The sequence below is a fragment of the Quercus robur genome, chromosome 3, assembly GCF_932294415.1.
Source record: "Quercus robur chromosome 3, dhQueRobu3.1, whole genome shotgun sequence".
Taxonomy (NCBI): domain Eukaryota; kingdom Viridiplantae; phylum Streptophyta; class Magnoliopsida; order Fagales; family Fagaceae; genus Quercus; species Quercus robur.
In genome coordinates this window covers 3,526,933-3,541,888 of record NC_065536.1, presented here as the reverse complement: position 1 = coordinate 3,541,888, position 14,956 = coordinate 3,526,933, and the positions used below count along the sequence as shown (strand labels likewise).

The following is a 14,956-nucleotide window of genomic DNA, read 5'->3' as shown; positions in this document are numbered from 1 at the left end:
CATCTGAAGTACTTCTAATTGTTGAACTAGGGGGAATACAACCCCTTTAGCCAGCCCAAGTTATCTAGTCCTATTTGGGTTGGGGGGAATACATTGAGGTTCTTTGTTCCAAGTTAATCCACTGCGAACATTTCGTTGATTAACAATGATTTCACAAGAACTGTACTATTCATTTACCAAATTTGTTGGTATTTGTTGTTTTTTTTTTTCCCAGAATTCTTGTCTTTAGGTCCTGGAAATCCCCCAACACAAATGAGTTACTGTGTCATCTGGATTAGTGTAAATGTTGCAGATGTAAATTTCAGCTTGTTCAGGCTCCTTTTTTGACATCTCTTTAACAACTATTTCAGTTTTGGATTGATTCTTTAGCAACTGCTGATCCTTCTTTCTTTGAACCTGTGATCGTACTTAAAGATACATATTAAGTGTCTTTGTCATTGGTGCCTCTAATGCTGGCAGTGCCTTTTTCTCCTTCAAATTCTGAAGGATTTAGGTTAGCCTGGCCCATTAAGGTGAAGGGCTGAGAACAAAATCAGAAAAGTTAGAGCCTAGCTAAAGGGTCTTTTTCTATATATACGTAGCTTCTCAAAATGGATGCGTATCTTTCCCTTTTTCCCTCTTTTTCTTATTAATACATTCTTTGCAAAGTGGTCACGCGTGGAACACATTAATAATAAAATAAATCGTAATTACTATGGCAAAAGAATAATTGAGAGGCTCTATATTTTGAATGATGATTTGGCTAGATTTATGTGTTTAGTTTTGCATATAATATTTATATATCATTCTCTCTCTCTCTCTCTCTCCTATATAATTTAGGGTCCATTTGGTTGGAGATTTTAGGATGAATAGAAAATGAGGGAGAAAAAAGTGGAGAGAAAATTATTTTTATAGATGTTTGGTTGGAGAGAAGGGGAGAATGAAATATTGGCGAGGCTTACGTATTTTCTTCTCAGACTCACTAAAATGTTTTCTTCTCAAATTGAAGAGAAAGCTGAAGAGAAAACCATTACAAAAAATTCGAACCAAAAAGCCCCCTGAACTTCAAACCACAAGAGAGCCCTTGTGCAATTGTTTTTTTCCCTTTGGTTTTCTGTTACTCATTTGTTTCATTTTTTTTAATTTATTGTTAATTTCTTTTGGTTTTCTACTTTTTCTTATTTGGTTTTTGTCTTTTTCAGGTACTTCTCACTCTTTCTTTTTAATTTTTTTTTTTCATTTGTTTTGGTTTTCTTTTTTTGGTCCATCTTTTTTTTTTTTTTCCCCTCTCTCTCTCTCTAATTTGGCATGAGAGTAAACTTATATATTTTCCATCCTCTCATTTTTCATCCCAGCCAAACAAAATAGTTTTTCATTCCTCCACTTTTTCATCTCTCCAACCAAACACATATGGGGAAAACTAAATCTTTTCTATCCTTCCATATTTCTATCCTACCACTATTTTTTATCCTCCTACTTTTCCATCTCTCATAACCAAACGAACTCTTAGAGTTCATTGTTCAAGGCCTTCATTTTCCTCTTCCATGCGTGTTGTTTGATTCTTATGGGCTAATCATCATGCAAAGACTACAAATATATAATAATAATGTCCATCGACATTTTCAGTTTTTGTGCTTTTGTTCCTTTATCATGTAATCTCTCTCTCTCTCTCTCTCTCTCTCAAAATTTTTCCATGTCACAATTGGATTGAAAGAGAAAAGGCATGAAGCAATGGCCAAGTAGGTCCATGTTAAGGGAGAGAAAGATTGGGTTTCATTTGCAATCATGTACTTTTATCTTGCAATGGTTCTATCTTCTATGGCACGTGCTAAAAATCCAAATATTTATACTAGTAGACTAAAGTGCTTTGCATGAGTAATAATTATATGCCATGAGTGGCACTTGACACAAGGTCCTTTCTTTCATGGCACGTTAGTAAAACCCTTCTTTCATATAGATCTTAATATCACTCACATTTGGATCCTTGGGTCCTTCACTGAAACCTGTTAGAAACTGGGTTGGTTTACTTTCTTTTTGTGTTGACTCTTTTTGGAAAGAGAATCTTGGTGGCCTGTTTGTCTATGTGTCCCACTAATGAGTCATGGCTTCTCTACAATATAATCTCAATTTATAACCTGCATTGTAGTTATAGTTGTAAACTTGTAATAATTCTATTTTCTGCACTTGGGAAATTCCTATGACTGAAAGTAATAACATTGCTCTCATAAATATTTGTTTGCATCTCTATTGTTATGGCACCTTCTAATGATCCTCTTCTTTCCTCTATTTCTTTTTGTTTGCTCAAATAATGATACGTGGATTGAATAGTGTGGAATAGATAAGAACAAGGGCAGCTCAATCATTAGATCATTTAGGCAATGGCCTAATGCCATAAAATGGAAGGCTGCCCCCTAAAATAGAATATATTATTTCTATTTTTCTTATAGTATTACCAAAAAAATAATAATAATATAAAAAAAATAAGGTCTCTCACTTAGGGGAAAAATATATTCTATTAACTTGTAGTTTTGTCTTGTCTATCTGTCTTACGTGAAATTATATGGTTCTCCTGTCTTATCATGTAAAATTTTAAAATTAAGGACCAAAAATTTAATAAATATAAATTATTTTTAAAATATTATAATTTTTTTCAAATGTTCAACATTTTATGAATACGTTTCACTATGTTTATGGTAGTTTAAGAGTTTAAAAATTTTTAATCATCCTAAAATTTTTCTCTTCTTTTCTCTCAATCAACCAAAAAAAAAAAAAAAAATCAATATTTTCAAGACCAGATCATTATTGAAATACATTGTTCAATAATTGAAGTCCAACATTGCCAAAAGAAACTAACCATCTAAAATATGAAATTTATTTTGATACCAAATGTTTCAATATTTTTAGAATTAAAACTTTTAAGATATGTTCTATAAATATATGAAAATAAACTAATTAGTGTATTAAATTATATAAAAAGGTTGGATTTTTTAAAATTCATGTCTCTCTTATGAAATATTAAGTAAAAATATATTTTATATTTGCTGATGACCCCAAAATGTCTCTAGCTGACCCTTGACTAGGCCTTATTTTTGTGAACCGTGAATTTGAGTGATGTTTGAAAAGAAGTTATTTTAAACTGAATTGAGGCATTCAATTGAAAAGACACCATTTAAAATTTCCAAGTTTCAAAAACTTTTTTTTTTATTTTTATATTTAAAATACTCCACATATGAAAAATCATCATAGAAATGTGACCGCATTAGTATATGTTAATAGGTAAAACTCAAAAAAAATTCTATTATAATTTGAAATTAGAATCCAATTTTGCGTCATGTGTCCAAATTTATGTTGGGATTATACCATAATTATCAACTTAAGTTTGGACCATGTGTCCACTTAAGTTTTTTAATTTTTTTGCCAAGCGAGTTAATGAGTGCAAAATACTAAGAATCTAATATTAATGAACTATAATTAAAAAAAAAAAAAAAAACCCAATCACATATACAATTAACACAACAAAGATTATCACATGTTTTACCTTATTAAAAATTAGAAGAAAAAAAATGATCATAAGTAGTATTAAATTTAGGTAAAAATTTTAATATGTGACTAATTACATTTACTTATAAAAAAATTGACTAATTATTTATATTGTTATGATAAAAATTGTGTTTAATTTTAAATATAACTATATGTATGCATGCATTACATGCTATTTTTTTTTAATAATTTAACTAATTATTTATATTTTTATAATAAAAAGTGTTATTGTCCTTGCAACGAATTTGTTCCTCCTTGCACAAAGCAATTGCGTATCTGCAAGGGAAAAAGAGAACTCAACAGACACTATCTAGAGAGAGGGCTTAAGAGAGCGAGAGAGAAAAATGTAGCAAAATTGTATTTGACTTCCTTGAATATGTTGAGGAGTTTGTAGCTCTATTGATATTGAATTCTCATTATACAACAGTGTATGAAACATATTACACTTGTTAAAAGCATATACTCATATACATCTAAACATTATCAATTGTCACTCAAATCCTTATCATTATTTTGGGTCATGATGGATGGTGAGATTGGCTAGGACTCCTGATTTCTGTTCTTATCTTTATCTCGATAATCTTGTATTGGTTGAGCATTCCCATTGGCAATTGCAAATGAAAAATGTAGGAGAAAAGTACAATCAAGGCACAAAAAGGTGCTGGCAACCGAACTTGTAAAATGTCAGAATTGCAAATTGTTTTGCAATATATTATATTATTTTAGTAGGTAATATATATTATTTTAATGAGTAGAATAGGAAAATAAAAATTGGGATGTTGGGTGTGTTGTAAAATGATATGATATAAGTGATAAAGTAACTTTTTGAGATGGTAAAATAGGATAAGATACAATTTTCCATTGCGAATGCTCTTATCACTGGACTCTTCAAGAGAGCTAAGGTCTGTTTAAATACCGCTTATTACTTAAAACTGAAAACTGAAAACACTGTAGCAAAATAATTTTTAAATGTATGAATAGTGCCATGAGATCCAGTTTTAAAGTTGTTTTTACTGAAAAAAGTATTTGCGGGTCCTCTGAAAGTGCATAGGACCCACTAAAAGAAAGCACCCGTTGAGAAATGTGCAAAACGCACTTTTCAAACTCACACTAATGACCTATTTGGATGAAAGGGGGAAGGAGGGAGAGTGAAAGAGAATAAAGTAGAGTTAGCTAAAAATAAGCTAATTTTGTACTAAATTTACTTTACTCTACTCCCCCTCCCTTCTCCTCAATCCAAACGGACCATAAGTTTTTTACCCAACAAAATTGACAAATATTAAAGGCGAGTACAAAGTAATTAAACTTTTTTTTAATTATCAGAAATATATATATATATATATATATATATTTTTGAAGAATCAGAAAAGTAACTTAAACTTTACTAAAATAGTACTGTATTACTTTTGGTGTGGACCAACAAAGGCTTATGGTGGTGGACCGGTTGTGGTGGGGGGTAGGGCTGTCCACGGGTCGGGTCGGCTCGGGTTTGGGCCTGACTCGAACTCGACCCGACTGGATCGGGTTATAAAAAATTTGACCCGAAACCGACCCAATAATGGATCAGACCCGACGGTTCGGGTCAACAGTTAAACGGGTCGGTTTGGTCGGTTAGGCGGGTTTGGGCCGAAATTGGGCTAAAATTGTGAATTTGCATAATTTTATTTTTAATTCAACTTTTGACAGGCCTTTTGGGCCCAAATTAATGGGCTTATTACTTTTAACAAAGATTTATATCATTTAATCATATATATATATATATATATATATCAAATGGGCCTTTTTTGACCTCCTTTATTTCAAATTGGCCCATTACACAACTTTGAAACCTTTGGGTCTCTAGCCCTTCAGTCCAAATTTAATTTTCTAGCTCACATCTAATGACAAAAAAATACAGTAAGTATATAACAACACAACCTGAGTAATTGCAATTTGCAAGCACATAAAAAACACATGATATTACTTTCTAACCACCTGTTAAAACTTCACAATACAAAGAAAATTTTCCAAAATGCCTATAACATTATAGGACTGGGCAGCAAAAGCACAAGAGGAGGCCCAAAATTTTATAGGCATTAACATGTAAACCCCTATTAAAACTTCTCACAATACAAAGAAAATTTTTCAAAATGCCTATAACATTATAGGACCTGGGCAGCAAAAGCACAAGAGGAGGCCCAAAATTTTATAGGCATTAACATGTAAACCCCCTGTTAAAACTTCACAATACATAACTTACATGTAAACCTGGACAGCCTATTAAACCTACCAAGTTGTGCCAATCACTCATACATGTAAGTTATGTAACACAACTAACACAAGCCAGCAAACAAATTCTGACAAATAATTCAATCACAGCCACACCACAAGTATGGCAACAAACCAGCAAACAAATTTTAACAAATAATTCAATCACAACCACATCACAAGTGTGGTAACAAAAGATAATAAGAGCATCTCTTGCAATATTTCCATAGAGTTAAAGAAGGCAGAAAGTGTGTAAAGCAGTAGCTAGCTATAATTAGTTACAAACTTCCAAAAAATAGCTTTTCTAAAACATTTAAAGAGCAACTACTATATAGAGTTTAGTCCATGACTTATAGAAAAGAAAGCCTATTAAACTTAATAAGTTTTCTTTCCTATAAGCAAGAGTTAATTTATCAATTATCAGTTAGAAAAGCACTGTCCAAAAAAACTTCCAAATTGCATCCAAAAATCTGCCTCCTATACAAAATGTGTGTCCTTCCTCCTACAAGAAAATGGGCAAAAAGATATTTATCAATAAAAAATATAAGGACAAGACCAACAAATACAGAATAGTTATAACAAAAAACAATAGAGAAAGCAGAACCAAACTCAATATAAGGGCAGAAACTTACCCAGTTTTTGATTAGTCATCAATGTTGATTGAGATACCTTTGCTTGAGCTTGAACTTCCACCACCTCTTGCTGCTTGACGTATAACTAGAAAAGAGAAAGAAATGAAGACTATTAGATTAAATTTCATTTGCATAAGACACATTTAATAACACTTAATAGACAAAGTTTGGAAGTTAACATATTACCTAAATCATGCAATTCATCTTCCAAGACCTCTACCTCATCTTTTGATTTGCGAAAAGAAATTGGAACCAAGGCTTGAAGCCAGTCTTGTGCACAAACCAGATTTTGAACCATAAGTGGGGAGAGTGAACTCCGAAATGGATCAAGTATGCGTCCTCCGGTACTAAACGCTGACTCAGATGCAACAGTAGAAACAGGTACAGCCAGCACATCCCTAGCTAATTTGGACAGCACTTGATATCTATCTGAATTGGCCTTCCACCACCCTAATATCTCAAATTTCACATCCCCTCTTCTACTTTCACAATTTTCAGCCAAATATTTGTCAATCTCATTGCTACACCCTATGGACTGCTCAGCCTCCAAAAACCGTTCAAACCTAGAATTAACCATCACATATGGATCACTACAACCTATTGACTCACCTTCTATGTGTGTCCTCTCCCTCTCACTTGCTACTTGTACATTTGATGAATCAACACGAGAATAAAAATCATACAACTTGACCAAGGCACCCCTCACCAAATCAACCATCACATCAGCCACTTCATTTCCATAAATTTCAGAAAAACAGAACTTCAAAAACCTCAACTTCTTTCTTGGATCAAGAATCACAGCCACATACAAGAGATGATTCATTTTATCCCCTTTCCCCCAATACTTATCAAACTTAGATTCCATTTTAGTTGCCATGTTTTTCAAGAGGTGGTTTTGTGATTTACTTAAATTGGAAATATTCTCTTGAATGACAAACATCTCATCAAAAAAGGTGTTGGCAGTAACATACAAAGAACCTGAAAACTTTTTTGTGGCATTGTAAAAAAGCTTCAAAAACCCCACAAATATCCTACAATTTTGAAAATCAATACTACTAGGAGATCCCATACCACCACTATTCTCCTTGTTCATAAAGTATGAAGAATAACTATCATCCTCAAAGTCCATACGTATGAACACTTTTTCAAATTTTTGTGCGGTTTCTAACATGAGATAGGTAGAGTTCCACCTAGTTGGTACATCTAGACAAAGAAGAGACTTAGACTCAATACCTAATCTCTCCACAAAACCCACAAAAGTTTGATGCCTATTTGGTGAGGACTTCACATACCTCACAGCTTCACGCACCTTTGCAATGGATGCATCAATTTCTCTCATACCATCCCCCACAATCAAATTTAGGATATGTGCACAACACCTCATGTGTAAGAACTCATGTTCTAAAACAGTCCCCTCCCAATCTTTAGTTACATTCTCCAAAAACTTAATAGTGGCACCATTTGAGCTAGCATTGTCCACTGTTAAAGTGAATATGCCATTAATACCCCACTCACGCAAACACAACTCAATCTTTCTACCTATAGTCTCTCCCTTATGGTCATCAACTTGACAAAAATTCAAAATTCTCTTATGTAACTTCCAATCATCATCAATAAAATGACTTGTAAGGGACATATAACACAGATTTTGAATACTCGTCCATGTGTCCGTAGTAAGACACACCCTACGACCCTTCAAAGCCCCCCTTAGTTTCTCTCTCTCAACACCATAAATGCTAATCACATCCCTAGCTATAGTTTGACGAGATGGGATATCCCTAATTCGCAACTTAGGTTGTAAGGTTGTTGCATATCTTTGAAACCCAGACCCTTCAACAAACCTAAAAGGCAACTCATCTATTATAACCATTTCAGCAAGTGCCTTTCTAGAAGCCTCAACATTAAAGGCTGTCGGTACAAGCTGAAACCCTTCCTCCCCATCCATTTTAGGTTCAAACATTAAGGTTTGTTGCCCACTAAGTATCTTTCTATTAGGGTTTTTAACACAGATTGGTGTATGATTCAACAAATTAGCAGTACCATGCCCCTTACTATCAGCTAGATAAGTTTTTTGACAGTAATTACAAACAGCCTTAAAATGACCATCACCAATATCTACTTTTTCAAAATGGTTCCAGGCAATAGACTTTTTCCTATTAGTACAGACATTGCCTTTACCTTTAGGTGGAAGTGGGGGAACCTCACCATGGGCAGTAGGTACAGCTTGGGCAGCTTGGGCAACAGGTTCAGTTGTTGTGGCAGTAGGTGTTGCTTGGGAAGGGGATGCATCACTTGAGGGTTCCATAACCTATAAACATCAAATTTATAGATTAGCAAACAACCATAAAAGTAACACACAAACAATAACAAGAAGTTAAAAGAGAAAGAAAGGATACCTCAAAGAACTCTCAGCTATCAGGGATTTAACCTTGAAAAGGAAGCAAAAAGCCTAGGATTTCAACTCCTGTATAAAATTAACATTTCAAAATTTTAAGTTAAGAAAGCAAAATGAATCAAACCAAACGAGTAATAAAATACAATCACATAAGAAAATAAGAATGTGGATTTCATCTTTTTAAAATAGAGGCTCATCTTCTTCTTTTTATACAGTGAAGATGCAAGTACATTGATCATAGAAAACGAAACAAAACAAAGAATAAAACAGGCAGATAAGAAAATAAAAATGTGTTTGGATTTCATCTTGTTAAAATAGGGGTTCATATTCTTTTTTTACAATGAAGATATAAGTATATTGATCATTAAAAAAAAAAACAAACAAGGAATAAAATAGGGCAAATACAAATCACACTCAGAGCACTACCATAATGAGTCAAAGCAAGAAAATGATAAACCCAGGGAGCACTAACAAATCACACACAGAGCACTAACAAAATGATAAACCCAGATTGGGCAAAAAAAGAGGAAATAACACATATTTGCCGAATGAAAATAACACTCAGTAGCAGATCACAACATTAAAGAACGCATATTTGTACAAGGTGAAATGAAAATTAGATTCCTTATGCATTTAACAATCTAATTGCAAACAAGAGTTTCAATGCAATTAAGTAGCAGATCACAACATTAACAAATAAAATAAAATAAAGCTTAGCAATTTCTAGCATCAATGAAGAACGGATTATACCATACAAACTACAAAGGACTGAAAATCATCAAGCTTTCCAAAATTTTATTTGCCGAATCACAAACACAAAATATAGAAAAATACAGATCACAACATTAACAAATAAAATAAAATAAAGCTTAGCAATTTCTAGCATCAATGAAGAACGGATTATACCATACAAACTACAAAGGACTGAAAATCATCAAGCTTTCCTCTTTATTTGCCGAATCACAAACACAAAATACAGAAAAAGAGGGATGAAATAGGAAGGAAGAAACTTTACCTGATCTGAGACTAGGAAGCCGAGTCTGAGAGGCTGAGTGTTAAGGAGTAAAGGGATTTGTTTGTTTCAAAATAAAAATAAGAGATTTTGAAATCACTAGAGACTAGAGAGACTAGAGAGCAGAGAGAACGTAGAACACTCGGGAAAAGTCCAATTTATAAGAGAGAGATATGAGGGAAAATCTGATTTTGATTTTGATTTTGAGAAGTGTAGCCAAGTTGAGTCTGGAAACCCTAAACTATGATTCATGAACAGAGGCATGGGAAAGATCAAATCTGAGTTTGATTTGAAGGGTAGCCGACTAGCCATTTGGGGCTGGACCGGCTGGTAGAGAGAGATAGAGAGAGAGAGAGAGAGTGAAGCCTGAAGAGAACTAGAGGAAAGTGAAGATGGAAGAGAGTTAGTGAGAAGGCCGAAGACTAGAGAAGAGTGAAGAGACTTGGAGAGTGAGAGAGAGAAGGCCGGACTCTGAAGTAGTGAAGTGTTAGTGAAGAATGAAGGGATTTTAGATTTTTAGTTCCAATTTTAGGCTTTTAGTTTTAGGCTTTTGAGACTTTACAGAGAGAGAGAGAAGGCCGGACTGAAGAATGAACTCAATGAAGGGAAAGTTTAGGTTTTTAGAGTTTTAGTTCCAATTTTAGGCTTTTGAGTTGAGACTTATTAGAGTTTAGTTTGAATTTTTTAGCCGTTCTGAAGACTTAGTTACTTTGGGCAGCTGGGGTGATTTGATGTTTACTTTTTGAGTGGAAAGATTTTTGAGTGGAAAGAAATTTGTGGTGCACAGCCAGCACAGGTGCCGTGTGGTTCTCAATGTGGCAGAAACAAGTCCAACAACAGTGTCCAGTCTTGTCTCAGTCCACTGACTCCTCAGCTCAGTTCACGTGATGCCCTTGGATCAGATTTTTTTTTTTTTCTTTTAAAACTTCGGTCGGGTCGGTTTGTACGGGTTTTTAAACCCTTAACCCGCAACCCGAACCGAATATTCGGGTTTTCTGAGAGAGGGAACCGAACCCGACCTGCCAAGAGCTTCAGGCCGACCCGTTGGGCTTCGGGTCGGTCGGATTCGGGCGGTTTGAACGGGTCCTGAACCCGTTGGACAGCCCTAGTGGGGGGGATGCGAAAGGTTTATTCATTTTATTTATATAACAAAAATAAATAAATAAAAGACGTAAACTTAGCATAAAAAAAAAAAAAAAAAGACGTAGAATCATGGTTGAATTAAATAATTGAACACGTGTCACGTTTTTATATATAGCGTGGGTTAGGGAGAGGGTTATAGAAGACTATAAAAGGATTCTATTGTTCTCTGGGTTCTCTTCCTCCACAAGCAAACCCTCACTCCACTCGCTCGGATCATTGCAACGTAGGTAGTAGAGAATAGAGGCAGGGTTGCAATGGCTTGGCGTGGGTAGGTTTCGGATTGTGTTTATTTGATTGATTCAACATCGCTTCAAAACTCATAACTCCTCTTCCCTTCTCTCATTCTCACTTTCACTCTCACTCTCACTCTCACTCGTTTTTTTTTTTGGGTCCAATATATGAATTTTGAATTCTTATTTTTCTGTAGAATCTTTAAAATTTTCTCGACAATCGCTTCTGGTAAGAACAATCTCACGGAGGAGAAGATGGATTTCGAAGAGGATGATGAAGAAGGTGAAGAGGTAATGGTTTTTTTTTTTTTTTTTTTTTTTTTTTTCACCTTAAATTTTAAGCCCAAACTCAGAGGCTGAGACTAAAGAATTTATCATTTGTAGCCAAAATCTGCTTTTTAGTGTATTGTAGTAAGATTGATCATATATTCACATTTAAATTATAAGGCAAAACACTTTTTTGAGGGCCGGTTACATGTTTATCTTGCTAACCTACACTAGCAAGCTTACAATTACCTACACTGGCAAGCTTATATAAGATGATTGCATGATTGGTGATTGATCTTATTGCAGAGCGGTCTCCGTGCTTAGTTTAGAATTGCATTATCCTACTGAAAAATGTATAAATAAATTAATAAAAACTGGAACTGCATATCTCCACTTCAAACTGGAATTTCCTGTGCCTTGAATCTTAAGTTCTTCGGGTTTTCCGTTGAACAATTATCTGACCATAAATAAATATGTGGCTGTACAGTTCTATTATGCTTCTTGTATCATTAACTACTAAACTTATTTTCAGGGGCATCGCCAAACCTTTGCTGGTGCTATTCCAGGAAAGATGGTGCAGTGCCTAAAAACTGTCAGAACAGCACATTTTTATCAAATTAATAATAACTTATTATATAATTTATATTTATAAGTTATATCAATTGAATAAAAAAATATTAAATAAATAAGAATAGTAACACACTTAGGAGTAGGGCTGGGGCCTAGGAGTAAGTGTGAAACTAAGAAAAACAATACTCCAGTAATAAAATTTTGCTTTTGAAGTGTATGGTTTTTTAAATATGCACGCTGTCACTCTCTTGGAATTAGAGTAAAATGTAAAGGATTTCTTAGACTTGCAAATGTGTAGTGCATTTATCAAAATACTTGATCGGATATAGAGAAAAACTAAAAAAACATAAATACAAATCCAACATAGAGAAAAACTAAGGATCATGTTTAAACTTATTACAATTGGTTTAACAAAAAATTTAAAGTTAGGGTTTTCAAATTTTTATTGTAGGGGTCAAAAAAAATTATATATTATTATTATTATTATTTTTTTTTTTTAAGGACCAGGTCAGGGGGTTCATTTGAACCCCCTAGGTTGGTCTTGGAGCTGCCCTTGAGAACAGCTAAACTTATGGGAACAGCTATCCCTCTTGTACAAATTGGTGGTGTCGACAAGGTAAATAGATGGCTAATTGGTTTGATTAATCTCAGATCTGAGTTATATTGTTTTTTGGAAGAATGAAGATATATAAAAAGAATGTAATCTACATATTGATAGCATGCTGGTGTATTCCTGCCCTGCACGCTGATTGTTTTAATATCTCCAATTTAATAATGGGTTCTGCTTTATTGGCATCTCATCATGCACAAAGTGCATATGAGTTTTGGAGGAAAGGGTTCGAGTTGCAGAGTTAGTAGCATGTTGTAATTATTTCTCAAAAAAAAAAAAAAAAAAAGGGGGGTTCCGCTTTATTTTCAACTCTAGCAGAAATTGTTTGATTAGAAATTTTATTTTTGTAATAATTGATTTTTTCTTTGGTTTCTATGCAGTTTGATTTTATGCAAATTGATTAAATTTCTCCTTTAGAATTAAGCAAGCTTTTTGGTTGCAGGTTTTGGCCTTACCACTTCCACATTTACCATTTTTCCAGGATTCCACAGTCCAGTTCAAGTTAAGGTATGGCAGGCTTCTTAATTAAGAATAAGTTGCTCTTTGAATCCTTGTTTTAGTTTCCTGGTATATCTCATATTCTAGTGAGGTCCATTTTCTAAGCTGCTGTTGTTGCAAGTTCATAAAACTTGATTGTACATCATCTGAAGCTTATAATAGATGTTTTCTCTGACTTGTATATAATTGTATCAAATTTTTCGATAGAAAAGGGACTTACAAGTTGGAACTGTTGGTTCTCTAATGCATTTAATTCCATACATGCAGGATCCTAAATTATTAGCAGCTTTGCAAGAAAGCTATGCACGGCATGCCCCATATGTTGGAGCTTTTCTTGTTAAAGATGAGCCAGGGACTGATCCTAGTTTAGTATCTGGTTCTGAAGCAGAGAAAAACATATATGATTTAAAAGGAAAAGAGTTATTGAATTGTCTTTATGAAGTTGGTATACATGCTAAGGTAACTTGTTGGTTGGAATTTTTAGAAGGTTAGATTTATTCACCTGAAATATATGTATTAGAAAAACCTATATCCGTGATTATTCTGTTTAAAATTTATTTTAATGTACCAGATTTTAGGTATCCGAGGAGACTGAGTGGCCCTTGATGCACTTGGACAACTTCGAATCATGGAGATGGTGAGTACGAAGGAACGATAGTCACTACAAATTTCTATGTTGATGCCTCAGACGCTTTTACAGAAATTTTAATGAGCTGATGAAAACATTTCAAGTCTTGGATGAAGTCACCCTGTCATCCATATGATTATTATTTTTTTAATATATAGTTATATCCTTAAGCTTTTCTTTCTGTTTTTGTTTTTGTTGGTATAATATCTGAATATTTTCTGAACTTCTCCAAAAAAAGAGGGGGGGGGGGGGGGAATGGTGCCTACCAATCACCTCAAGTGGGAGCCTTGTGTACTATGTATGACCTTTTATGTGAATGTGTTCTGAACTGAATAATATATTATCTTTTGTACAGGTTGACAAGGAACCTCTTACTGTAAAAGTTGGTCATCTCAAGGCAAGCTGTCTATATTATGTATTTTTTCCCAATGGAATGATCATTTGTAGGGGTTAAAAGTTTAATTCACATTTTTATCTTTCATTTTAGTGGAATATATTCTATATTGCAGGATAAACCATATAACAAGGATGATGATGATGTCATAAAGGCAACATCATTTGAGGTTAAATCTACCCTAAGAGATGTTCTCAATACTCGTTCCTTTTTGAAAGGCATTTATACTCAGGTTTTTTCCTTATTTTCTGGTTTGGCTCTAAGGGTCCTTTTTTACGTTGTATGCTTATAAGCTTCACCATTGATCTTTTCCTTTAATGACTGTAAGAAAGGTTGTATTTATTATCAATTTGTACTGTTTATCATAGTTCCATACAGTTGTATTGTTACATTTTGCTCCTATGGCTTCTCTTCTTCTTTTCCATCCAAATGCTGCTATTTTTGGCTCCTAGGCTATGGTGCCTTTTGCTTTATTCCCTCAGTGGCTTTAAAATTCCAAAATTTTGATCAAATCCAACCTTTGTAATAACTCTATTGCCAGTCTACATATAAAGGAAGAAGGAAGAAATGGAAGAGGAAGGGGAAAATGTAGGTAAAGTATGGGTAAGTTTGGTGGAGGGTTAATGTTTTATTTACTAAAATGATAAAATCGCATTGGCAATCCTGGATTTGATTAAAAAATGAAAAAGGACAAAATCATCTCTCTCACCCTCTCTGATAAAATAGTTGAAAACTGTAACCTCCATTAAATATGATAATTCAAATTTTTTCTATCTAATATAATCTTTAATGCTTAAACTATTTCCTATAG

General features: G+C 33.8%; 2 protein-coding genes across 11 annotated transcripts in view; one reads left to right on the top strand and one right to left on the bottom strand.

The window, feature by feature from the left end:
* Positions 1 to 6,052: 6,052 nt before the first annotated feature.
* On the bottom strand, positions 6,053 to 10,374 carry LOC126716733 (zinc finger BED domain-containing protein RICESLEEPER 2-like). Its single transcript, XM_050417694.1, has 5 exons — positions 9,809 to 10,374; positions 8,795 to 8,862; positions 6,585 to 8,706; positions 6,399 to 6,483; positions 6,053 to 6,268 (listed from the first exon to the last, which is right to left on the bottom strand). The coding sequence occupies exons 3-4, from the start codon at positions 8,701 to 8,703 to the stop codon at positions 6,410 to 6,412; spliced, it is 2,193 nt and encodes a 730-aa protein (XP_050273651.1). The 5' UTR covers positions 8,704 to 8,706; positions 8,795 to 8,862; positions 9,809 to 10,374; the 3' UTR covers positions 6,053 to 6,268; positions 6,399 to 6,409.
* A 737-nt stretch (positions 10,375 to 11,111) lies between these two features.
* Positions 11,112 to 14,956, top strand: part of LOC126716732 (lon protease homolog, mitochondrial-like) — a 66,322-nt gene continuing 62,477 nt past the window's right edge. For 7 of the 10 annotated variants that reach the window (XM_050417692.1, XM_050417686.1, XM_050417690.1 and 4 more), the window contains exons 1-6: positions 11,376 to 11,469; positions 13,068 to 13,132; positions 13,391 to 13,582; positions 13,695 to 13,760; positions 14,107 to 14,148; positions 14,261 to 14,377. In XM_050417692.1, the coding sequence (XP_050273649.1) occupies positions 13,752 to 13,760; positions 14,107 to 14,148; positions 14,261 to 14,377 (168 nt within the window). In that variant the 5' untranslated portion in view covers positions 11,376 to 11,469; positions 13,068 to 13,132; positions 13,391 to 13,582; positions 13,695 to 13,751. The other 3 variants (XM_050417689.1, XM_050417685.1, XM_050417681.1) reach the window with 3 other exon arrangements.

Bases quoted from the DNA above. Each gene is read 5' to 3' on its own strand.
- LOC126716733 (XM_050417694.1), bottom strand. From the start codon at position 8,703: ATGGAACCCTCAAGTGATGCATCCCCTTCCCAAGCAACACCTACTGCC. The intron at 6,484-6,584 runs GTAATATGTTAA...TCTCTTTTCTAG, and splicing joins AGATGAATTGCATGATTTAG to TTATACGTCAAGCAGCAAGA.